The sequence below is a fragment of the Convolutriloba macropyga genome, chromosome 2 (genome assembly GCF_964194025.1).
Source record: "Convolutriloba macropyga chromosome 2, txConMacr16.3, whole genome shotgun sequence".
Classification (NCBI taxonomy): Eukaryota; Metazoa; Xenacoelomorpha; order Acoela; family Convolutidae; genus Convolutriloba; species Convolutriloba macropyga.
This window is the reverse complement of record NC_134469.1, coordinates 46,172,877-46,200,004: the sequence shown is the minus strand read 5'-3', so window position 1 is coordinate 46,200,004 and position 27,128 is coordinate 46,172,877. Positions and strand designations below refer to the sequence as shown.

General features: G+C 34.0%; 2 protein-coding genes across 2 annotated transcripts in view; both read right to left on the bottom strand.

Annotated features, from left to right (window-relative positions):
* LOC142335539 (protocadherin-23-like) overlaps positions 1-12,012 on the bottom strand; it is a 51,395-nt gene extending 39,383 nt beyond the window's left edge. The window contains exons 1-4 of the mRNA XM_075384078.1: positions 11,810-12,012; positions 8,759-8,822; positions 1,888-1,911; positions 338-508 (exon numbers count right to left, since the gene is read on the bottom strand). Coding sequence (XP_075240193.1) covers positions 338-508; positions 1,888-1,911; positions 8,759-8,822; positions 11,810-12,012 — 462 coding nt within the window. The remainder of the gene's footprint in view (positions 1-337; positions 509-1,887; positions 1,912-8,758; positions 8,823-11,809) is intronic.
* LOC142334916 (protocadherin Fat 4-like) overlaps positions 1-27,128 on the bottom strand; it is a 209,085-nt gene that overhangs the window by 139,624 nt on the left and 42,333 nt on the right. The window contains exons 10-11 of the mRNA XM_075383244.1: positions 23,712-23,876; positions 20,795-20,872 (exon numbers count right to left, since the gene is read on the bottom strand). Of these exons, the coding sequence (XP_075239359.1) occupies positions 20,795-20,872; positions 23,712-23,876 (243 nt within the window). The remainder of the gene's footprint in view (positions 1-20,794; positions 20,873-23,711; positions 23,877-27,128) is intronic.

The following is a 27,128-nucleotide window of genomic DNA, read 5'->3' as shown; positions in this document are numbered from 1 at the left end:
TGTTTGCGCAGATCACAGAGTGAGCATGCAAGCTCACAGAATGTCAAAATGTGCAGGCAATTTTCAGTGGGTATTTAGTAATGCTAAAAGTGATGACAGACGGGAGTTTTCATGTTTTTGATAGGGACAGAATAGACTTTCATTTTAGTCTGCTTATAGACTGTTTCAGCACTGGTTCAAGTGAATTTTTACTGTTACGGAACTTGACTACTATGAGACGAAAGTACGGGTGAAAAAGGCTGCAATGCTTGATATGTTAATGATTGCAGCTAACTAAGATCATTTTTATTGTTCATTTACCTTGCCCAAAAATTGGTGCTTTAATAGCCATACTTACAGTAAGATGATTGAAGAGTGAATACTCCACAGGCAACTGACTGATGTCGGAATCGAGGGCCCTGATGACACCAACTGGGAACATGACACTTCCCACTTCTGAGGCCTCGGACACTGTAGTAGTGTACTTGTCCTGTTCAAACACTGGAGGCCTATCGTTCGAATCCAACACCTGAACCAGCACTTCTGCCGATGAGACCAGATTCAAGTTGTCTGGGTTGTACGCAATGATCTAGGAAATACTGATCTTTCATCATGTCATCATTGAAAACTGATTTAAAAACATTGATTACGTTATAAAGTTATTGCACTCAAATGCATTTGAGTGCAATAACTTTATAACGTAATCAATGTTTTTAAATCAGTTTTCAATATTTTTTTTCAACACTAGATTGTCTTATCAATATCTGTCGTGGTCGATAACACGGGACAAAAGAATTCAATAAGTTGAATTTTAAATTAATTTTGGAATTGAAAAGATACAAAAATAAGCTCGTATTTATAGTAGTTGTCTATGCGAAATTATACAGGGAAAATTTAGATCAGCTAAAAATATTTTACTTGATTGACATGTGAATAGATCTTAGTTCCGAATCCAGCAACATTTCATGAGAATCATGTAGTTTAGTTTTGTGGCCATTACTTACCGACAGAGCAACAAAGTTCGTCAGGTTAGTTTTTCTGTTCTTTGAAACTTTAATAAAGAAAACTTCTAAGTTTCATGATGTTTCTTTGAAACCATCACATCCTCCCTTCTTTTTTAAGCAAGTTTGTGGGTATAGGTTCTCCAAATCTGTCGGGTTGTTTTCTGTTTCTTGTTGATGTTCGTGAAGGCTCTAGTGGTTCAAGTTGTTGGTGCTCTGCAGCTGATGTGGCTGCAGAAGCTTCATCCTGATGTGAAGGTCCCACATCTGTGTTCTGAAGTTGTGGTTCTGATTGAGATATTGTCTCCTCCACTGCTTGTTCGGTTTTCACATTGTCCTCTTCTAGTATCGCAATTTAGTTGTCGCTCATTAGAATAGTGCATGTCGAGTTTTTGGGCTGTATGAAAGATGTGTTCAAGCCGTTCCTGATGATGCAGGTAGCAGGAACTATCTTTGTCTTTTCATTGGGCTTGAATAGAATGAGTTCGCACAAGTCAAAATCTGCTTTTGCAGGTAGTGTCAGTCTGCGTCCCATCTGGAGTTGAGTTGGAGTTTTGCTCTTCGTCTTTGAAGTGTTGCGATGTGTCATCAGTGCCCTTTGCAGTAATGCTCCAAATGACCCATTAAGATTGGAACTCCATGCTTGAAGTTCACGCTTCACTGTCTGAACTGCTCTTTCAGATGGTCCATTAGCTCTTAAATGATAGACGGGTTATTCCATTTTCTTAATTCCCAGTGATTCATATCACTGTTTAAGGTCAACAATTACAAACTCATGACAATTATTAGATACTAAAGTTTTAGGTATTCGGAATCTTGTAAATATTTGACTAAGATATACTTTAACAGATTCTGTTGTTAAATTTCCCGCGGGGAAAGCTTCTATCCAGCCAGAACCCGCGTCAACAATTACTGAGATATTGCTTTGGTCCTTAACACAACCCCAGTCCATGTAGAGACGTTCCCAAACGTTGGCTTCTGGCCTCACAGAGACTGTTTTTCCCAGGCTAGGCCTGTTCATTTGGCAATTCTTACATTTACTAACAAAATGTTGAACGTCTTGGGTAATGCCAGGCCACCATGCTATCATTCGGACTGATGACTCAGTTGCCTTTTTCCCAGGATGTGTCTCATGCGCTGTTGCCAAAACCAAGTGTCGTAGTTTGCTGGAATGAAGGGAACAACACCTCTGAAGAGGATTCCATTGTGTATGGTCAGTGCATCTTTCTCTTGTCCGAATCATTTTTTCGTTTCTGAACATTGTTTCCAATAGATGCTTTTGATTCGTTTTATTCTGTCCTGTAAGAGTCTGATTGTTCCAAGTTTAGTTTTCATTTCTGCTTGGGTAACCAAATCACTCTGAGCGAAGTAGATGTTATTGATTGCGAAGCACACTCGATCGTTTTTGGATTCGTCTGCGTCAAAATGCATTCCGCTCAAAGCATATGCATGGGGTATCTGCTCTACTGGAATCGCTTCAATCTTGTGACCACAAACACAATTGCCAGTGCTTCGTACCCTATATTCAAATAGTTTTGCTCCGCTGCAGTCATTTTTCTCGATACATATATGACTGCATGTCCTTCTTGCGAAAGAACTCCGCCAATGACTTTTTCAGAGGTGTCAGTAGTGCTTCTTTTGTAAACTATATGGCTGTACAAGTGGTTTAGCACATAATTCATTTTTAATGTCTTCAAAGGCTTTCTGTTGCGTTTTGCCCAATGAGAAATCGCTATTTCTCTTGTTATATAAGTGTAGCATATTTGTTGCAAATTCAGGAATCATTCTTCCTTAAAAATTTGAAAGCCCAACAAATGATTCGAGTTGTTTTTTTTAGTTGGTGCTTTTGCATGTTTTATTTTTTCTACTTGTTTGGGATCTGGTGCTAGTCCACTCTTTGAAATGGAGTATCCCAAAAAACTTACGCTATCGACTGGTTTTGAGTTAGACTTTTTCTCATAAATGGCAAAATTTTTCTCACGTAGTCGATTCTTGACTGCAAGCACTGTTTTATCGAAATATTCCAAAGTAGTTCAATAAACCAACACATGAAAGATCACAACAATTTTGATTCCTTTCAGTGTTGGTTCGATGCAATTCTGGAAGATTAAAGAAGAGTTTTTCAATCTCTGAGGTAGTCGACACATCTTGAACTGTCCCATCATGATGTGTTGATTGTGCACATATCATTTGCCTCTTCTTCAAGTTCAATCTGATAGTAGGCATCTGAGAGTTCAGTTTTGCCAAAGTATGGGGCCCCATGTAGGTTGTGGAAGATCGGCTCGATGTCTGGTATTGGGTAGTCCTCATCCATCACCTTGCCATTGATATGCACTTTCAAGTCCACGCAAAGTCTCAGTTCTCCACTCTGCTTTCTCAAACACACCCATGGAGATGCATAGGTGACTCCTCCTGGCCGTACTGGTTGAAGGATGCCCTGTCTGACCATCTGTTCTAGCTTCTATTTGACCTTGTCTTGAAGAGGTAGAGGTATTTTTCTGGCTTTGCAGAACATTGGCTGTGATCCTGATATCAGCTTCACATACGCTTTGTAACGTTTTACAGCAGTTAGGTGCTGGGTTGTGATGTTGATCACAATGTGCTTGTGTAGAAGGTATCTTCCGAGTAGTCCAAATTCTTTATCAGACTGCACAACTGGTTGATGTTTTGGTGCGAGCCTTCTTCCGTTCCACTCAACGTCACAAGTAAAGCGATCCCAGAAGCGTTAATTGATGGCCACCATAAGCTTCCAGACGTCTTATCTTACCATCCAACTGAGGTTTACAAGCTCAGTCCATATTTTTGATGACATCACTGTGCTATCTCCAAATGTGTCTACCCGCAGTTTTATTTTGCATTTATTTATTGAGATATATTTCCATGTCGCAGACATGCTAAAGACTTGTTCTATAGTATAAAACATTCCCAACGCCGATGCTGGAGATGCTTGCTTTGAAGAATTGTTTCCTTCTTCGCAAAAGGTATTCTATTTTTTGTACTTACCTGAATTTGGTTGAGAGTTGCTTCTACATGTTTTTGAGAAGTGTCGCACCTTTTCACAGGTGTTGCATTTTTTACATAGCGCTGGACAGTATTTACTAGATTGTGTTTTACCTTCACACATAGTGCACAGATGGTTGCATCATTAAGTCGCAAATTTTCATTTGGCTTTCGAAAGATCTTTTTGAAATTGAACCCAACTACTTCTTTCACAGTAAAAGACTTATCACCTGATAAAGAACTAGCAAAACCATTGCTTGACTTTTGAACTGTAAATCTCAGTCATTTCAGTAATCAACATTAGTGTTTTTGCTTTAATACCGTCTATTAGTCTAAGTTCTACCTGAGATAAACTTTATTTTTACCAACTCCTGTTCGGAGTTGGCCGCTGTTTTGAGTTCTTCGAAGTCACAATAGCGTGCTTCTTCTCTAAGACGTGCTAGGAATTCGTCGTTTGACTCCCCTACACCTTGTATTGTGGACAGAAATTAAACTCTTCCTGCCGTTACTACTCTCTCTTTAGGAGAAATATAATTTTGAATAGCCAATCTGATGTCTTCATACGGAGTGTCTATTAAATTCCTAGGACTGATTTATGAGCACTAGGTGTGGAGGTAAGCCACGTATTCTAGTAGATACTGTACAGCACTAAGTAAAAAAATGCAACAACCCTGAAAAGGCGGGACACTTCTCAAAAATGTGTAGAAGCAAACCCAACCAAACTCAGGTAAGTACAATGAACAGAATATCTTTTGCGAAGAAGGAAACATTTCCTCGGAAATCGTCGTCTGACTCCCCTACACCTTGTATTGCGGACAGAAAATTAGCTCTTTTTGCCGTTACTACTGTCTCTTTAGGAGAAATATAAATTTGAATCACCAATCTGGTGTCTTCATACGGAGTACCTATTTAAATTCCTAGGACTAATTAGGCTCCTCAGTTTGATAATTGCATCCTGCCCGCAAATAATAAGTGAGAGATTGGTTACTTGTAGGTCATGTACAGCGCCATTGGTGTTGATTTTAAGCTCTTTTTTCTCTGCTCGACATTTCGCCACAAAAGACAAAATCCAGGCAATAGCTGATTCTGCATTCTGTAGATCCAAATGTTTTCTGTCTGTAGTTGTTCTGGACATCAGTCGTTGTCGATAACACGGGTCAAAAAATCAAAAAATTGAATTTTAAATTAATCTTGGAAGTGAAAATATACAAAATTAGCTCGTATTTGTAGTATTTATATATGCAAAATATACAGAGAAAATTTATATTAGCTAAAAATATTTTACTTTCTTGACATGTCAATAGATCTCAGTTCCGACTCCCGGTGTTGATTTTCTACTTTCATCAACATTTCATGAGAATCATATAGGGCCTTGGTTTAAGCGAGCTGATCAGTTGGAGGTCAGTGGATGTTAGAATCAGGTTTCAGTTGGTGGGAGAATTTACTTTTGACATATGATTGATAGGTCAATAAGATAATGATAGTTCCAAAACAAAATTAGAATTGAATTTAGTTTTGTGGCCATTACTTATTGGCATTGCAACAAAGTTCGTCAGGTAAGTTCTTCTTTTGTTCTTTGAAACTTTAATAATGAGAACTTCTAAATTTCTTGATGTTTCTTTGAAACCATCACACTATTCTCAACCTGATTAAGAACTAGTAGAACTAGAGATTTATCAGATCAAATAGGAAAATTTTTTAATGAGTTCATACACCATAAAAAATGTCATCCAAAATTTCAAGTCAACACGCTCAATTTGAAAAACAGCCAGTTGATATAGTATCAAAAGTAATCAATTACCGATTTTTAACAAGCAGAAACCGATATGACATAAAATCCGTTTGAGATTCTTAATTCAAACATTGAAGATAAATGTTTCATATACTACGAAACAAGGAAACCCGGTGTTTTGCGTCTGCACATAATGTTTTTGCCCCACTCATCCACATTTTTGATTAATGGTCTTCCAATTCTTTCAAAAATTACATTTCAAAAAATTTAAATGGTAAATGAGTTCAAAAAAACGATACACTCAAACCACTAAATCAATAAAGTAATGCTGCATTAGAAGGCAGGAACGATTTGCGGTTAACGAGACTACAAGACAAGATAAACGACCATATAAATTAATAAGAACAAACATTAAATAAGACAAAAACACCTTCTCTATTTAACAAAAACACATTATAACAAAATTCTCAAGTGAAAACCAAAACCTCCAAAGCAACTATATTTTCCTTGGAGTGATGTGGAACCTGTCCTTGATGAGAGAGACTATATTACAAGTACAGAAAAAAGAACAAAAGTGTGCAAAAATTAAAAAGAAATAATTTTTCTTTTTTGAAAACAACTAATCTCAAAGCCAAGAAAACCATCAACTGAATTCATTAGAAGCGTTTATCCTTATTAAGCTATTGGAAATATTATTTATTTGAAAAATGTCATACAACCACAAAAATAACGACAATTACAGACAAAAATCAAAAATTCAGATAAAATTTTTGATAGAAGGGCGTCGAAGCCGTTGAAACCGTAATCTACTCACAAAAACATTAGATATGCCCATTAGATATGCCCAATACTTCAACCAAAAAATGAAACACAACACACAAAACCAATAAGTAAACCATTACAAAAACCAATACATAAAAAGAAATACAATATACATAAAACTGCAAAAAAATACAAAAAATGTCAATACATCCGAAAAATGTGGGAACTCAGCTTACTGAGATTAAAGTAAGAGATGATCAAAGCAAGAAAAAAATGACAAAGCTCAAAAATCCTTAAAAGACCAATAACTTTTCAAGTTATATTTAACAATACTAAATAGATTAACTTGTAACGCCTCGGGAAGCCTATTGGACCGTATTCAATAGTGAGACTAAGTCATATGACCGCAAAAGAAATTGAATACAGGAACAACGCAAAGCTTCCCAAATATATTTTTATCCAAACACAGTGCTGATTTAAACGACGAGTTTTAATATATAATACCTGCTCATTGAGCAGTGTTAATTGTGCCGCGATAGAAAAACATAAATGTCTGTAGTTTTATTAAAAAACTAAAAAGTTTAAAAAAAATTCTTGAAAAAACCATAACGCCTCAGAGATAAACCCATAAATTTCTCCGTTAGTAAAAATCGCTCGAAAAAAGATACATAAAAAAGGAATGAAATCTGAAGACAAGCTTCTTATCATAGTCTTCGCAAAACTGATTACGCTATTTTTGCGAAATTGACATGCTTTAAAATTGTAAAGAGTTAACATGTCTTAATAATTTAGCAAGTAAAAATGATTTGAAACATTATTAAATGAGCTTGCAAAGGTTATTTAAACCTTTTAAAGTGACTTTCAGGTAGAATTATTGACACGATAAAAAAATGTTTTAAATTGTTGTCGTTCTTTGTAAATATCTGTAAGCATCTGTCATTATCTGATTCCGAAATTAATAATTATGAGATTTGGTTTTAGAGAGAGAGAGAGAAAGAGAGAGAGAGAGAGAGAGAGAGAGAGAGAGAGAGAGAGAGAGAGAGCAGAATAGAGGGATTTTTAAGCAAAAAACCATTGAGAACCGACTGTACACCTCTGCTGTAAACTAGACGAAGAAAGATTAAACTCATTTAAACTTTTTTTGGCCGAATGCAACTGTGAATCACTCATTAACTTCAATTTAGCAATAAGAACACTAATGAATTCAGATTTCAGATGTTTTTTAAACAAAAGTTTACATTTGTCAAATCTTATTTTATGGACGAGTAAGATAATTAAGAACTTGCTACATGAAAAATTTGCGTTCTGTAGATAGAAAAAATTATGAAATAATGAGGCCACAATGAAAATTCTCAGTTGATTGTAATATCAGTTAACTTGACCCTATATTGAAACTGAGGGATTTTTCAGAAACTAAATTATTTGTCAGGATTCAAAAAATTAACCCCAAACAGTGATGATTGAATACAAATGAAAGCCTGACAAAACATGAAGAATTAGTGAAGCGAATATGAAGAATATCAGTTGATGGTGATTTCATTTTTCATTAGCCTAAATTGAAACGCAGGGATTTTTCCAAAAATAGTTTGATAGTCAATTTTTTTTTGAAATTTATCTCAAAACGATGATGCTTGAATAGAAATAAAAGTCTGAAAAACAATGAAGTTAGTACAATATGATATTTTAATAACCTGTAATCCACCCTTAATCACTTAATTGCCATCAATTAATCATGGTTTGAACCATTTTTACGTGCTCAAAGTCGCGCACTATTTTAGTATACATTGCGGATTGCAGATACATTCAGTGCAAAAAATAGATACATTCAGTGCGATATCGAGTTCTGTTGCGTGCCAAAAAGAGATAAATAAATCGAACAGTTTCATGAAATATAGCACGCGGAAAATAGGATACACATATTGTATCTCAATTTCGAGGCTAAAGTTTGCACACTTTTGCGAACACGGGTTGTTCGATTCCCTTCAATTTTGCCCGTCGTTGCTATAATTTCTATGTTTCGCAGTTTTTGCACATTTTCAAAGCATTAATATACGAAAAACGAACAAGAGATACACACATATGGTAAATTGACCATGACGAATTGGGTATACCTCTGCGGCGTTATGACAGCCAGCCACCCCAATAAAAATTGATGAGATTGTCAGTTGATTGACTTAAAGAACTTTTGAAACAAAAATGAAAAGAGGCTTGATCATATTCGGTGATAGTAACTTTTTGTTTCCAACAAACTGTTTATAAGAGTTCAGATGTAATTTTAACTTACCTCTAGTGTAACGTTTTGCATTAACTCAGCGTCCATCTTGGCAGCAAGTTCGAGTCGACCCAACCTGAAAAAAAAGCTTTTCAACATAGTCATCAACTCCATTCATCGGATTCATTCCTATTTTTCACTTTCATAGTGTTGACAAGGGTGGGGGTGATGGGGGTACACATCAATAAGTTCAGATTTGGTGTTGTTTCTCAGACAAAATTCCTGTGCAAGGTCCTATTAGATTCATCATACACATACAGCATAGAAATTAGACAACGACGTTTATGATAGGTCTGATTTCCTAAAGAAATTGATCGTTAAAGCAATGCAAGTTTTGTAAAGTGAAGTTGTTTGAACATTCAAAAACGTTCCGCTCGTGCCCTAAATAAAAGTAGAAACGGGTTTTAATGTTTAAACATCCCAAAATACATAAATTCACGGCTTCAATAAAAGTGTTCAAAATTATGTGAGATAAACGGTGAATGCAGTGAAATTACATAAATTTACAATTTAAATTAGTTGTGAAATTACATAAATTCACCGGAATTCTTAAAAAATCACCACAAAATTCACCGCATTTCTTACAAAAGCTCACCGCATTTGTTTTCATACCTTTTTTTGAATCTGCTTTAAAGTCACAAAAAATCAGAGAAGTGACAGATTGCGCAGTGGAATAAGAAATTGCAGATACGCAGTACACGAGAGGTTCGAATCCCTGTCCAGAAGTTTGTTTTATGAAAAATTCCGTTGAAGGCGGTCAAAAAAATACTTCATCGCATTTCACCGCAAAATTATGTACAAAATTTGCAGCGAAAAATAAGAACTTTATACTGCTCATCTTACATATTTTTCTATTTTTCCTTGACCCGGGATCCTGATCACAGTATATGGATTATATATGGTCACGCAGTAATCATATAGCTCTATAAATGATTTCATTAACAAGGAGGCCACGTAAAATTCGTTGGCGCATAATGTTCTCACACCAGTCAATCACGTTTTGACTTAATTGCCCACCAAATGAGGAAGATAGAGAAAACTTTTAAAAAGACACTTATTTATGGAAAAAAACTTAATCCATATGAAAAATTGCTTTAAGCTCAAACCACACAAATTTAAAAATAACACATTGGAGGGATCAATAATAACTGCCATTAGAGAGAGTAAGTGACAAGACGAACAACAATATCAAATAAAAATAACACGCATTACTTATGAACAAAGCTCCATATCTCTCCATATTTAACAAAAATTTAATGAAAATGTCAAAAAAGCATCAGACATAAAGTAAAAAAAAACAAAATGGCTTTTACTTCACCAGAAAAGATTTGAGACCTGTCTTTATTGAGAACAATAAACAACCAGACAGAAAAAAGGCAAAGTTACAAATTACGTTTAATTTCTTGGAAAACATTTAGTTCAATGTCATGAAAGCAATTAGCTATAAACTGAAACCATTCAATATATCATTTATATCTTCATAGAATACCATTGGAGCTCACTTTATATCAAATCTCAAACGACTTCAAAAAGAATAGATTCAGGCAATAACCAAAAAGTCAACTCAACTGTGCCAGGAAACGGTGTTTAGGCCTATAAGATCAAAATATATTCACTAATTCCAATTAAGATAATCCATTGCACTTTATTACAACGCCCGCCATTAATGTGATATTCGACAAGTCAAAAAAGTGTCCATTTTATGATAAAAAGAAGTGACATTAAAAAAGAACCTCAAATTGGAAAATGCAACAATCAAATAAAATTTTGTGAAAACTTGCAGTATCAGTGCTAAAAAACATTTATTCGAAAAAAAAACAATTAAGATTCAATGATAATTCACTGTAAAAAAATGCAACCCCTGTTTTTCCTGAAACTGCGCTAAAAGATTGCAAAAATAAAGATTTGTGGCAATTATCAAAAAAAAATATTTTTATTTAACAGAAAATTTTTAATAACGTAATACATAACAAGCGCAATTTTTCAACTAAAAATTGGTAAGTGGTTTAACGTGTAATTGCTTAGGAAGTCCATTGTACGTATCAATAGAGAGATTGAGTTAAAAGACTGCGAATTGAGACTGAAAACAGGCAGAACTCAAGATTTAGCGAACAGTTTCATGCAAACGGTGTTGAAACCAAAAAAATAGATGTTTTTTTTTAAATATTGATGTAGGTTTTTGGCTTCTTTGTTTGTAGGTACATTTGATTTGCCAACACTTGATATTTCAACTGAAACCATTAGATAGTTTTCTATCGGTTTTTTAGGTCCTCAAAATTGGACAAAAATGAAAAACTGACAACAAAATATGTCAGATTTCATCAAAAAATTCCAAAGTTCTAGACATTAAAATTTTAAAAAATATTTCATTGTCACTAGAAATTTTGCATTGCCCTATTTTCAAACCTTTAAGGAGTTTTTGGCCCCTGAGGCTGGAAAAAATTCAAAACTTGAAAATAATTTTGAAAATATGAAAAAAACTTGAAAAAAATAAGCACCCGAGGGACCACTAAAGACCACTTTGGGCCTCTAATGAAATTTAAAGCCCGCGGGGCCTTACCTGTTTATCCCGTTTTGAAAGATCAAAGTAATTGAAAAATGTGTGAAAACATCTTAACACAGCGTTTCATTACAATCCAAATTCGTTCGATTTCAAAAAAAGTAGGAGCGCTATAAAAGCCGGCTGAGAGGCTGAGGCGGCTATTAAAATATATCTATTTTTTCTGTCGTATTCCCTGAATTTAGGTGTTTGAAATCCACTAGTTAAAAATTGGCGAAAATGGTAGTCTTTGTTATCGTTTTGCGGTTTTTTATTGTACTTTACCAACTTTTATAACAATCTTCTTATAAACAGTTTTTTTGCACAGTGCAACTCTTCTTGGCGTCATTGAAAGCCAAAAGTTAGTTTTGTAAGCTCTTGAAAATTATAGCAGAAAATTAATCTTGCAATGTCATTCACAAAATTTGGTCTACAAGTTCTTCAAGGCTTTTGCAAGATTTTGCATTATTAGCTTTTAATTTTGACTGGAACATCATAGATCATGAATTGGCATTGGTTCTTACTGTGAGTCCATTCTGAACCAGGCAACCTCACTGTTGCTAATAGCATAGAATATTTTCTTGTACTTGTCACTTGTGTCTTCGTCACTCGCCGACACCTGCAGTATTGTTGTGCCAACAGCCATTGACTCGAACACAGAAGTGGTGTAGAACGATTTTGCAAATTGAGGCGAAATGTCATTCACGTCCTGGAACAAGTTCTCCATTATATTTTATCTAAAAGTCTCTATTATATTTTAACTTAAATGGGTCAATTTTACAGAGCTTTTAACCACGAAAATTTAACCACGAAAATATTTATTTTCGTGGTTAATCATAATTATGGCTATTTTCTTATTCAATAGTTCGTTTATGACACTCCTTGTTCAAATTTCGTCAATTCAGCATTTGATGAACATCTGGTAATGTTGTCTTAGTTACAGCAAACAAAAATTAAACCTCATTGGGAGAGTCAAAAGTAAGTCGAAGGTTTTTTACCTAAAACTCATACCCAAAAATTTCAAAAATTATTTAAATATTTGTTCAGCAACTCAAAAAAATTAGCAGATCAAAGACAGGTTAACGCAAATTCTTACGATCCACAAGAATTTGTCCAGATAAATCCTTTTGCAATCTTTGTACTAGCTCAATTGAAAAAAATCAATCAATGAATCCTCATCATTCAAAGATGCCAATTGAATTGAAAACAAGTTCCCAATCTGCTGCAATTTTCCGGGTATATATCAAATAGTTTTTCGAAAGTTTTTTTTTCAAAACTCTCAAGAAATTTGGCTGATTTCTTTATTATGTCTAAACAAGTCATAGAAGGACACGGGTCGATGTTTTTGGGTAAATTTTTGTAAGAAATGCGGTGAATGGGTTGAATTTTTGTAAGAAATGCGGTGAAAGCGGTGAATGCGGTGAAAATAAATAATTCACCACATTTCACAGCATTTCTTACAAAAATTCACCGCGAAATTCACCGCATTTCTAACGAAAACTCACTGGGAAACCTCGACCCGGTGAAAATTATTAAAACCCAAATTACTTGTTTTTGAATTACAGAAATTGCTTTTTGTTCGTGGAGCAAGGTTTGGATCTGCTCTAGTGCATTTGTCAGATAGATAACCAGTAAATATGCTTAATCAATATTTTGCAAGTCTTTGAAAAGTTTGTATTTTTAAAAAAATGATCAATGAAAAAGCACCAACTGAAAAATTGGAAGCAATTACTGTTTATAATTAGCAAACAGAAACAAGAGAATAATTTGAGGCCATTTATTTTTCTTATTAGCTGGAAATTGATATGTGATATTCTAATGAGAAGAGAGCACCTGTTTGAGAACTTTTAAAGACTAAGAGAATAAGTATCAACAACAAATTATTCAAGAGTAAATAATATTTGTTCCCTGATAATATTTTGTAAAAAATTTTTACTTCAAAAGAAGTAAAATGATTTCTTCGTGCAGTTTTAAAAATTGATTTTGAAGAAAACAAGTACATGAAAAACTTACCACAGAAATATAGTTTGAAAAGGTAAGTTCTCTGATGCAAAAAGTCAAATATTTATATTATATCAGTCGGGAAATGAAAAAAAAAGAAATTTCTCCCGAAGGAAAAAACTCCCAAAGGACAAGTTAGAGGCGCTATAAAAGAAAGTCCAAAATGAAAAGAATCGAACGTCTACTGGATTATGATTCTACAAAATTTGATCAAGATTTTTTGAACCAATGCAAGTAATTACTCTGATGAAATTGCTGCTCAGCTAATTTTATTTGCGACCATCATTTTTTTTGAAAAAGAAATTTTTGAGAGCTTAGCATTTTTATTGAAATAAAAAACTTTCGAGGGTTTGGATTTTGAGAGTTTAGGGCTTGCAAATTTTTAAAAATGATATGCTGGCAAAAGTTTTTTCTTATCTTAATAAAAAAATTTGACGAAGAAAAAATCAGCTGAGCAATTTGATGAGTCATTATTTGGTTTAGTTCAGTGATGAAGTGAATGCAATTCGTAGAAAACAAATCGAGTAGACGCAAGTAGACTCCTTTCATTTTGGACATTTTTTATTTTTTGCGCCTCCAACAACTTTTTTTCCTTCCGAAGAAGTTTCCATAAGTTCCGTTCCCGTCATCAAATAACTTGATGTACGAGAAATAACTTGATGTCATCAAATAACATGCTGCCAAAAGTATACGAGTTATTAGAACCATAAAAAAACACCCTGGAGTAGTAAACGAAGAAACTAGCAGTTTTTTAAAATAAGTTATAATATATTTTTAATTTCCTATGGTGTTGGTTTTTAGGGAAACGCAAAAAAACTATTTATTTTTTAAAAAAATTTTTGCCAATGAGCAGTCATCTGAAGATTTGAGCTACAATGTCAGATTCAGCAGATCGCAAAAATTGGTTTATGAATAAATAAATCGAGAAAAAATGAATGGGTGACTTTTTTGGTAAAAACTTGAATATATGCTAACGTTATGCAACTTAGATCAGAATAAAAACATCATAATTAAAATTTCTCCGATAAACTTTCAAAGTTACTCGGATGTTTTGTCGGTTATTGAATAAATACATCGTACTTCAAAACAATTGCTTCAAAAATGTGGATTTCAAACGCTAGTAATGCAACGCTAATATTGCTAGATCTTGGGATATTATTTCATATAGCATTTCATTTTGCGATATTATTTCATTTTGCGATATTATTTCATTGCACACCATTTCATATAGCATCATCTCTCATGATCCTGCAAGATTACAATAGATAATTTCAACAGTAAAAATTTTCGGTGTAATGTTTTCCCCTGTTTCGTTCAGAACAAAACATACTTCTCACAGACCAAAATTTTCTATAACAGATGACTGGTGCTAGTCATGATAGACATGCAGTTATTGATTATACATCTACAGATCGTGTTATAAGATCATGCATCACCTCATTCAGTTACTCAATCACACCTAAAACGCACGTCTAACATGATTAACAGCAACTCACGTTATATATATATATATATATATATAGCCTTAGTGAAACGAAACTTTGAAATAATGCGATAAGAGCTTTGTCATATGGAAACTTTTTGTTCATAAGGAAACGTGGCAGGATTTTTATTACAGAAACTCCGCTCAACGAAACCTTGCTAAGGCAACCCAAGTATTATGAAGAATGTCAAAATGTCTGGGCAAAATGTATCAAGTTTGATTTCACTGACTCAAATTCCACAATGACACACGAAAAATCGCTACTTAATTTGTTTAATAGTTTGATAGGATAACTGTTTTGCTTTGATAGGCAGTTATTGTCAATTTTGTTATACGAATGTTTGAATTTCCGCAACGATATCAACGTATCAAAGTGTATACCTGAATACGACAAATGTGAGACTCAATCTCTGCTATCTGCAGTCGTCTGCGCTTCTTTGCAGCAGTGGCTTCTGTGTTTGTTTATCAATTTGCCGGAGATCGTATTTTACCTCCAATATTTCGTTGATTCCGCTCAGATTTGAGGGAGCATTCTGATGAGAGTCCGTCTATTCAAAACTTGCTTTCCATTTGGAGCACACAACACAAACTTCGTTCAACGACCACATGACCGTCAAGATCACAAACAGTAGACACGGAGTTCGTATTCCGACAGTATTTATGCTAATGGGGAGTAGTTTGAAAATGTTAATGACATGAGTGGCTGGTTCACGGTTCATTATGGTTCATGCATTACATCTCAGAATGTAGGATGAAATGATTTCTAAACGGTACGAGTATTGCTTTCTCGAGTGAAAAACAAATACATTAATTTATCAGGCGGTTTACAAAACATGAAGGTGAGAGGTGAAATTGCTGGTGGAAAAAGTTGACAGGACCGATGAAGTATAGGGGGTTCGACATAAAGGCGAGAAAAAGAGCCTAACGGAGCAATAAAACAATAAGTTTCAGCGCACAAGTTGTAAAACAAACAAATTAATTAAGTTGGTCAATAAAAACGACTGAGCGATCGCTAGGTATGCAAGTTTTTTTTCTGAACGAAAATTAAAAACTGTCCAGACTAACAGCTTGTTGATGTGTTTTTCATTAAAAAATATTGCTGGCTAGACACATCTTTTACATTTATGAGAAATATTTTTGCGACCATAGGCCCTCGGCCAATATCATGTGTATCACTCTGATTATCGAAAACACTTGCATAATTATAACATTCGTTTTTCATGTCATTCGACACCATTTTTTGGTTTCATTTTTAGTCATATACAAGGTATAATAATGTAGTGTATAATCTTTGATATGATATCTAAGACTTGATTATGGCGCTGGTATCCTACACACTACAACTTTTTGCTTTGAATCCAGTAATTTAAATACGAAAAACAATATATCAAGTTTTCTTAAATTTATATTTTAAAATGTGTTCACAGAGACAGTTGTTTCTTATGTTGTCCGACAGTACCCAGACAAAAAAAACAGTGCTCATGTTTATTAAGTGTACGCCGAAATTTTTTAGTCACCACATTGAATTAATTCTAGAAAACTGTTCTAGAACTACCACCTAAAGACGTTGAAATACATTTTCCGGAAACTTTTACAATATAAATAAATATTTTAGCTTTTTATCGGGAAAATATAATCATCCGCTTTAAACTCTTTTTAAAAACAAAAAGATTCCAATAATTTTGGAAAATAAAAAAACAGTTACGACCTGCTTTTTCAACAACATCGGGACGTCCTTTAATCACCTGGAATCTTCATGAGTCTATAAGGACAACAAAATTGTTCTGGGACCAAAAATTTTTCTCTATCAAAAGGCAAAACTCGTTTGTTAGATTAGCGATACTAGATTGGAATGAACTACCCAGCGAAATTAAAATCAAACAAGACCAAAAAAATTTCCCCAAGCAACTTAGAACTTTCTTCTCCTCAGCTTACAAATGGAACCCTTTTTTGTGGAAAGTTACTTGTTCAACATGGCGTGACTTTAAATTTGGAAAATGAATTAGAACTACTGTTCACTGGTTGGGTTGACTTTATAAACTTAATTAATTTTTATTTTGAGATATGCGACATAAATTGAATTTAACTCAAGTTTTCTGTTATCATATGTAAATAATAAATCCATTTAAATAATTACACTGCCGGACTAATACCAATTGTACTCGTTGATGTGGATCGGAATTCAGTGTTTTTTTTATGACGGAGCACAAGTTTTTATCAATGGTGAGTTTTTACGGATCAGTGATTGTTTTTTCGTGGTGCTGATGCGCAAGGTATATTCCTCAAAGTCTCAAGAAGCTGAAACTTCAAATGTACAAAGAAATAGACAAATCCCGAAGGGTGATAACTGTAAACAATTATAGAACAATTGTGAATAAAGTTTGAATTGACGCTTAGCTTAAAATTGACGGCTGACGTCATTGGAAATTCCATCAAAACACTGGCCAGATGTAAGATAAATTGCCATTGCATAGCAAAAAATTTGCAGAATTTTGCACCTGATTTCTGCATTGTAGCTAGACTTTGCGTTATCTCCTACCCCACATCAACAATCGGTGTTGAACCAGAGCAATGACATGTTTTTTTGGAATATGTGCTTTTTTCGTAAAAATATTACGGCATGGATTGAAGGAATATGACATTACAACTTGAGGCAAGAAAAAGAAAAAAATTAATAAAAACTGTTGAAAAAAGTAAGAAAAGAATTCAATTGATAAAGCAGACTGAAATAAATGATCTATTAAAAATATGCAATTTTTACTGAGACGGGCTCAAAAATATCTCTCTACAAATCCAACGAAAATGTTTTGGCTATCGTTGTCTTCAGTAATGTTGATGAAAAGATTTAATCTGTTTTTCTTATACGTGATTCACTTGAATTGGAGTAAGCTTGTTATCCGACAAGAAAATTAAACCTTCCTGTGTGACTTGTTATATACGCGCAAAAGGATTCAGAAAACGACTGTAAAAACGATCCTAACCTGCTTTAGCTCAAATATGCTGCATATGCAATCAGCTTTAAGTACTCTTGGACAAGATCTAGAAAAAACACGTCGGACTGCTGTGACAACTAAAGCCACATCCCAATTTTAATTAGAACAAGGAGGCTCGGTAATGTTTGTTTGCATATAATGTTTCGACCCGCTTATGCAAATTTTAGCTAGCCTAATTGTCTACCAAATGAAGAAGAGATTGAAAACTTTCAAAAACTTTCACTTGTTGATAAAAAATGGTGTTTAAATACAAAAATTGCTTCCAACTAAAATAACTTAGAAAATAAATAATGCTACATTAATGAGCCGATAAGACTTGCCATCTTTAAGACTACGAGAAGAAACAAACACAAAAATCAAATAACAGCATTTACTGACATTCCAAAATCAATGTCTTTTTTTAAAAAAAAATTCATAGCAAAAACAAAATGGTGTCAAATAAAAAAACCTAAACTAACAATTTATTTTTTGCTTCACTAGAGACGCCATGGGACCAGTCTTTGATGAGACCCGGTATAAAGCAGACAAAGAGAACAAAAACGGTAAAGTTGAAAACATACGTTTATGTTTCTTGAAAACAAATAATTTCAAATATTGAAAACCATTAGATATCAATTAAAACATTTGATGAAATTTATGTTCACTCATACCACAATATGAAAATATTGAGACCTTTCATCATCAAGAATATGTCCCAGGTTTACAAAAACAACCGACAAATTCAGACGAAAGAAAAATCAAAAATTATATTAAGGTTTTCTAGAAAACGATGCTGAAGCCATTAAAACAATTTTGTATTGCGTAAAAGATACGATATAATCAATTACATTTCCTTTGTACACAAACAATGAGAAAAACTTCAGAGAAAAAACCAGGTAACAAGAATTATAAATGAGAACAAAAATGGAAAGTTAAAAACACAACTGTTTTTTCGAGAACAATTAATTTCCAACACATAAAAACATTAGCAATCAGCTGAAACTATTAAATAAATAAACTTTTTCTTCAAAACAAAGCCATTAACTTTCATTTTCCAGAGAGTTTCATATGTTTGCAAAAAAAACGATAAATAAACAAAAATTAGAAACAAAATGATTTCTTTTGGTGAAAAAACGATCTCGAAGCCGTTATAGCAATAATCAATGCACTAAAAACCTTCAAAAAGTCCAATTTCTTCTGTCTTCAAGAAAACTAATTGGATATGTGACCTGTAAGCTATGAGATAAGGTAGTGGACAGAAATAACTGCAAAGTGCAAATTCAAAAATTTTGTCTGTATATTGTTTAAAACGCTTGAATTCAAAATTTTAGCCCTCAACTGAATTCAGTAAACGCGAAACTTTGTTTTTCTATATGAACGAAACGAGACCCGCAATTATCGAGAATAGGTCTTACGAATACAAAAAGAACGACAAAAAACAATTATAAGAAATCCAATAAATTCTGCTAGAGGAGGCTGTCGAAGCAGTTAAACCATTATCCTTTCATTGAGAATCGGAAATGTCAAGTATTACCTTCTTTTTAATTGCAAATGTGAGATCTGAGATGTAATTTATGTGGCAAGACAAAAAGACCCCTAAAGCCGAGTAATTGTAAAAAAAAACAAAAATTTTTTGTGAAAATTCGTTGTATTAAAGCAAACAGAAAAACTTTTCAAAACGTAAAACCCCATAAATATTAAATTCTATTCCATTTGAGAGACGCTGTACCCTGTCTTCTCTGATTTTAAGATACAATTTGACCAAGATAGAGAAAAAGTAACAAAGCTCAAAAATAATTTATTTATTTGTAAAAAAGTATTTTTAAAAGAGAAAAGGACCAGTAAGCTTTTGGCTAAAAGACTTCATAGTTTTCCTTGACACTTATTAGGAGACTGAATTTACCTGTCATTAGGATGCATTGCTTTTAATTGTTCTTTTCTGCAATTCACGTAAGAAAACTAATACATTGCGAAAATAATTGGGAAAAACATCGACTGCTCACAATCCGAATTTTTATGAGCTTTAAGGAACAACAATAAGACCAAAACTAACCTCACTAAAACCGTTCTTCCATTGGGAACACCTATTTTTTTCGGATATTTTGGGTACGGATTAATTGACAATAATAAGTCAATATATTAAAAAAAATGATGAGTTTTGCCTTATTATCGAGCTAAATTAGCAAAAAGTGTATTTCAAGAACCCTGTCAAAGGATGTATTAGTAATAGTAGCCTTCCTAGGACTCGGCAAAGGTTGTGTCAGCAGCTTTTAGCCGTGTTATTGGGGCAAATTTATGCAAAGTGGACTAAAAAATCTTGTTTTGTGCCATTTTTGTTGAAAAAGGGGCTTATTTTTGAAAAATTTAGCAAAAATTTTAACCAAAAAATTTAATCAAATATTTCGACAACACTCTTCAGTTTTTAGAGGTTAAACTAACAACACTATTGATTAAAAAATCAACATTTGAAACAACAATTTTTACAACTAATTTTTAGCAAAATTGCCATAATATTGCGTGAACATACCGAAAACAGTAACAATAACATCAAAAATCAGTCAAATGATCAAAAAAGTTTGAACCTCAGTAAATGCGTGAAAAAAACGAAATTAAAAAATTCTTTCTGTTTATATATTCTCAAACGGACGGGCTTCCTAATGATGCCATTCACAGCCCTCTACGGTGATTATATTGATCGGCCAAAGTTGACTGAACAAAAAAACCGTTAGAGCATATAGTTCCCCCACACTAAAATGGGTCGGAACAAAAATAGTTTTTGATTACCGACAACACTATTAAACTTAATAATGTCAGCTCACTCTAATGGCAGAATTAACTGAATAAAAAGAAGAAAAACAGGCTAGCATATAGCTCTTTCTTAGCCTATTTAGGATCGAACAACTGAGTTCTTCTGTGCATTTAGGGGGCATAATTACGAAACTAAAAGATAACGAGATCAAAATTTTTTGAGCACGTAGGTGCATTTTGAGTGAATAAATTTGACTTTATCCCAATGGACGGCAGTCGAATTAATTTGCGTTCTTCAAACTGACCTGTATAGACACAGTGACGGTAGTCTCCCCACTTGCGATATTCTCAACAGCATACTCCACTATGTTAGATGCTACAACCTGAAAAACATTGAAAACAACTCTAAATAACCTCGTAGTTGCACGTGAGCTACATTGAGTCACCTTCTCAAACAAAGTTGAAGGTTGACCTTCACTACAGTTGGTCCTCCGAATTTTGAGAATAATAAAAGAGAACAGATTACCGGCAACGCAAATCAAAGAAATACTTTTTGCTCAAAAAATATCAAAAACATTTTCATTAGTTCTGATCAACTTTAGCATAAGAACCTGCAAAAATCTTTTACAAATGGGCGATTTTTTTCAGAAAATTGAAAGAAATAAGGGCAGCTTATATTAAAGAAAAATTATATTATTCAGGTTCTGATTGATGGTATAAATTAAGTACATTTAATTTTTTACTTAAATTGACTTAACCAGATTTTTGCCTTAAATGTCAATTAATTGCATTGATTGTACTCACAGTAGATAAAAAATGATTTAAAATTTTTGAGGGTACTGTAATTTGAAAGCAGTTTAGTGATGAAGCATTGTGTAACTTTTATTTCTTAAAATCAATTTGATAATAGAAATTTTGTAGAATCTTGAGATTGTTTCACATATAAAAATCTAAGAAGGAGAAAACAGAAAAATAAGCTAGAGGCATTTATGTTTAGCTGAAAATTGCAATAAGATTGAAGCAGAACAAACTAAAGTAAATTGTGCATAAGATAATCTTGATTTAGCTTGGCAGGAAGTTATACCTGTTCAACATATACTCAAATAATAAGAGGAAGCCTTTAGGGATAATAAAGAACTAGAATACAGGCGATAAGCGACGACCACGTGTGAGAGTTAAAGACCAGTTGGTGTAAGACTCTCCCGGAGCTTGGTCGCAGAGCAAATCAGTCTAAAGACATTCTGTTTTTTAGGATGGCCAGTACACTGTTCATGTCACTATTTACACATGCTAGTCTGATTTTTGAGAAAAATTTACTTCATGAATAATAATATGTTCAGCTTAATTCCCGCCAACAAGGTTTGCTTTTTATGCGATTCGAAATTTCGCGTGGGTACTTATAACATTTAATTTGCGTAGCAAGTCGTAACCACTGAGCTAAATGAGCTGTGTTTTAATTGCCTGCAAACCCGCTTAAATAAAAACAATGTGTATACTACTATAGTAATTACTGGTTATAAGCTACAAAAGTATGACATTACTCTGCTCAGACTTAATTTTGGGGTATGAGTAATTTTCAGACTATACAGGATAGGTTTAGCCTGGGCGAACTCTATGACCTCAATATAATCATGATGAAGAAGTTCTGCACATAAAGAAACTTAAAATATTCTGCAGATACAATTTATAGATGCTGGTTTGAATATTATACTGGTGCCTTCTCAAAGTAGTTGCACCAGCATAAACTAGTGAAAAAATAGGCAAAAAAGTAAGATAATTCGATACATTGATGTTTGATAAATTTCTCCTCATTTTTTTTAAAAAGGGGACTAATTTGAATGGATTTTTCCCCACGAAATTTGTTTCAAACTCTTTGAGCCATTTTGTTTCAAACTCTTGCAGCAATTTCAAAAAAAGTAAACTAAAGTAGTTTATTATACGCGTTAGAAATCTAGTATTTTTTTTTCCATTCTTATGTAGCTCCATCTTTCTATTGTCCGTTTGAATAATATATAATATCTAAATGATCAGAAAAATCTTGACCCTTTTTCTCCTCAAAACATTGAAATAATGTATATGTATTAAACAAAGGACTCATTTTCCAAAAGCTTTTCATGGCTTCTTTTTTGTAACTTTCCGCAATAGGTGTCAATCGACTTAAGCTAACTTCTAATCAAAAGCGAGAAAAAGGCAGCGACATAACATTCTTAACCTTTTTCAACCAAGGAAATAGGAATGAACATTAAAATTATTGGTGGCAAAAACAACAAAAGCAAAGATTTCGCTCGGGAATTGATTAAATTAGTTGCCAGCAATTGATTAACTTTATTGAAGGATATTTATTGACTTTTGTAATTTTGAATTTGTTCTAAAAAAAGTTCTTCAACTATTGAGGGTAGCACATTTAATTTTGTTAGAGATCAAACTTAACTGTTGGTGTTACAGTTGTTCTAAAAGTCGATTGCTTAAACTCACAATACTTTTCACTTTCAGAGGCACAAGAAGTTTCAAATTTTTGACCTCCCAAAGTTGCAGCCCAAATCGAAAATGTTCTAGTTCACGATGGAATGTTACAAAAAATCTTTTGAACTTAAGTATTAAAATATCTCCTTTAGCATCAATTTTTGTCAGAGATGAAGATGTTAGTTTTTGTTTGGATATCTCTTACAGCCCTTTGATTTTTGTTTTCTTCAGATGCTTGAAGTTAAATATAGTAAAAGGTTGGTGATGTAATGTAACATGTCGTTGAGTTGCAACGTTTTAGGATTTGCACAATTCATTTAAAATCTTTAGCTCTTTATCTGACTTTAAGGCTATCGAATTTTCCTTCGAATAAATATGTCGCTTCGTTTTAACTATTTTAAAAGGTTTAATTAGCCCAAACAATATCAGCTTGTGAAGAAAACATTGATAATTTGTTTCAATAAACAATTCTTATTGCCCGTTTTTTTTCCTGGCACCATACAGTATTGTAGTATTTTAACTGAAAAATCAAGTAAAATTGGTTCTTGGCTATTTTTCTGAACCTACAAAAATGACATTAATGAAACTTTGATTAAAAGCCAACTTACAATTGATTTGTTTTTTGCTAGGTTCGCCCATTCTTAAAAACAACTCTATTAAAAACATCAGGGCTTTAAGCGTTTCTCCGATGAACGAATTAGGAAAAACGATCATTCTGTATATATCTTGTGACAAAATTTCAGTAGCAGAATAACAAACCTTGAATGATATGGAGGCAATCTGTTCTCTATCGAAAGGCTGCAACAGTGAGAGCTGTCCTCCTGAGGCGTTTATTGACAAATAGTCAAAGAGTTCCGGAAAGGAGTCATTTGTCCCGAGACTGTACTCTATTTGACTGCTTACATCCATATCTTTATCAGAAGCCTGAAAATAACAGTTGCATAAGTTTGCCAATTTTTTGCACGTATCAATTAAGTACCGATTGAGGTTTAGTTTCTGGGCGCAGTTATTATCTATATATCATTTTCTCTAAAAGATAGGCAATATATTTTTCCAGTAAACCTGTGGTATAGTAGAAGATTTTGTCAAAAGGGGCTATTGATTTGGATATACCAAATCTATTTAATTTAAGTTAATATTAATTTAGTTCATTTTGTTTATCATTTAGTTTAAGTTCATTTCCAAATTCTTGTTTGAAGATCAAATCTTCGTATTTCACGTTTCTTTAATTCGTTTACATCCTGTGTCTGAAAACTCTGTATGTTCATGAAGTCTTGTGATTTGAGTTGCCGCGTTTAGAGATATTTTGTTGTGATCAAATTGTTGTTCAGATTTAGTTAACTTTAATTTTCCTCATAACTCATCTTTCCTAATTCAAATTCAGTTGTCTCTCTTTTAATCTGAAATCCGCTCCGCTAAAGCGCTAATTCGTATCGAGCAATTCTAATCTGCATTTCGTAATACGAGTCTAGTTGACAAAGCTAATTTCGTGCCACCAATTTTACGTATTATCTGCACTCAGAAAAGTGGATTAATAAATTACAAAATTAATATTGAATTCGCTCCGCGAAACAGCCAATAAATCTAATCGATAAACTCTGTAATTTGGCACCGCAAATCTACTCGGAATACAGTAACCAAATCTGTATGACATGGCGCAGCCAGCTGGTGAATCTCGGAAAACGCTGCTGTTGATAGAACCATTTTTGGAACGTCCTACTTCGGATCCTCCAATAAGATGGGAAAAGTGGCGCTTACAATTAAAATTTTCTATTCTCGCTCGAGAAACCATTACACTAGATACGCTCCTACAACCAAACCAACGATTGTCCCACTACCAGCTGAACCGAAGCATGGGACGGCTATTGAAGATGCAACGGAAGACACAGAAAGAGATGACTAAGGAATAGTCAATTGAAACTTCAATGGGACTTGAAATGCCAAAAACTGATGGAGGCAGGCGTTCTGTGTGGAGAACGGCCATAGAACATGTGTGACCAAAAATGTGTCTCACTCTTGTACCTTAGTATCGGAACAGAGGGACGACGTCTTCTAACACAAAAACTCCTTCATGACAATATATACAATCTCACCACCCTCAAACTCTGGGAGATGATGGAGATAGGATTCATTTGTCCAAGAAATATCACATTCGATCGCTATGTGTTTTTCTCAAGAAAGCAGAAGAAAGGGGAAACAGTAGAACAATTCTACAGTATTTTGAAAGAATTGGCGGAAAATTGCGACTTCGAAAACCGAGAAGAGGTAATAATCAGAGACATCTTCATCACAAACCTGTTGGACGATGACATTCAACGTGAACTTCTGCGTGACACAGTAGACCCAGAGAGAGCACTCAGCATAGCTGTAAATATGGAGATGGGCAATCAAAATCAACAACGGATTTCATCAAGCAACAATAACAGGGAAGCCAACAGTACAATAAATGCAATACAATCCTACAATCGATTTCGCGGCGCGAGTGCACGCGGAAATCCGACAGGCAGGGTAGCAGTCAATCGAGCACCGATTGGTCAATGTAGAGGATGTGGTCAGGCTTGGACTACAACGCAACGCCATATTTGCCCTGCACTGGGTAAGAGATGCAATCATTGCGGTTTGTCTAACCATTTCGCAAAGGTATGTCGGAAAAAGCTCAAAATTACACGAAATTTTTGACAAGGTAATCGCATTAATAATGTAACAACTGCTGAAACTACAGAACAAAATACGAATTCTGAAAATCAAAATGTTAATAATATAAACTATAATGAACAATTCAACTCTGATTACGATTCTTCAGACGATAATTATGTTGCAACTGTAGAAAATGTTAGCACACCGCCTATCGCACTGCAAAACATGACAATAGCGATTGAAAAAACAGACTGTCATTCATTTGCTTCTCGATTCTGGTAGTGGTTGTACTATTATTAATATGTTACTCGCAGCAGAAATAATGCTTAACTGTGCGCAAACACAATGGTCGGAGAAAAAACCACTCGAATTAAAGTCTTTTTCGAACGATATAGTTGAAACCCTAGGAACTTTAAAAACAGCAGTTTGTTGTGATGACTGGAAAATTCATAAAGCAAAAATCACGGTAGTAGCAGACGGATTTCGACCCATCCTTGGAAGGGACCTGTTTGATCAATTGGGAAAAACAATTTCACAGAAAACTTGCCCAAAAACAGAAATCAATAACATAGAAACACCCTGTGCAATCAAAAAATCACTGCCAAAAGAATTTCCTGAACTAATCTCACGAGTAGGAAAATCGAAGCACCGTTCGGTCAATTTAAAATTTCAAAAAAAATTATCGAGTTACACATCAAAAAGGGAGGAAAGTGCCCATTCACCTCCAAACAAAAGTAAAAATTGAACTTGAAAAATTGTTGAATGAAGGACATATCGAAAAACTAACGAAATGCTCTGATCAGTTTTTCATATCTCCGATAGTCATTACAGGCAAAAAGGATCAATCAATCAAAATAGCATTAGATTCCAAAATCTTGAATAAAGCTGTCCACAAAAACAAATATCAAATGCCGAATATATATCCGCTAATGCAAACGATTTCACAAACACTGTCAACCGCGCCGCAAGAGACGGCTTATTTTACGACTTCGATTTGCAGTACGCTTACAGTCAATTAAAAATACATAGTGATACGGCCCGCCATGGCAACTTCAATCTTGTAAGCGGAGACATTACCGGAACATATCGTTTTAAAACGGGATTTTACCGTCTTACGGATATGCCAGCCGAATTTCAAAAAGCAATAGATTGTACCCTCGCTGGTTTAAACAATACATTCTGTTTTTTGGACGATATACTGATAGTGAGTAGAGGAGGAACGGAACAACATCTCGATCTTGTTCGGAAATGTTTGATAAAACTAGATCAAGAAAATCTTCGAATAAAACTTCCGAAATGTCATTTTGCAAAAAATAAAACTGAATGGCTTGGACATAGCATAACTCAAACAGGCATGACACCATTGTCGAATAAAACGGATGCAATCGAAAAATTATCTTCACCCTCAAATCTCAAAAAACTCAGATCCTTTATGGGATCAGTTCATCATCTGGGCAAATTTGTTCCGAACTTGTTGCAATTATGTTATCCACTTAGACCTCTACTTAAGAAAAATACAAACTTTATTTGGACGGATGA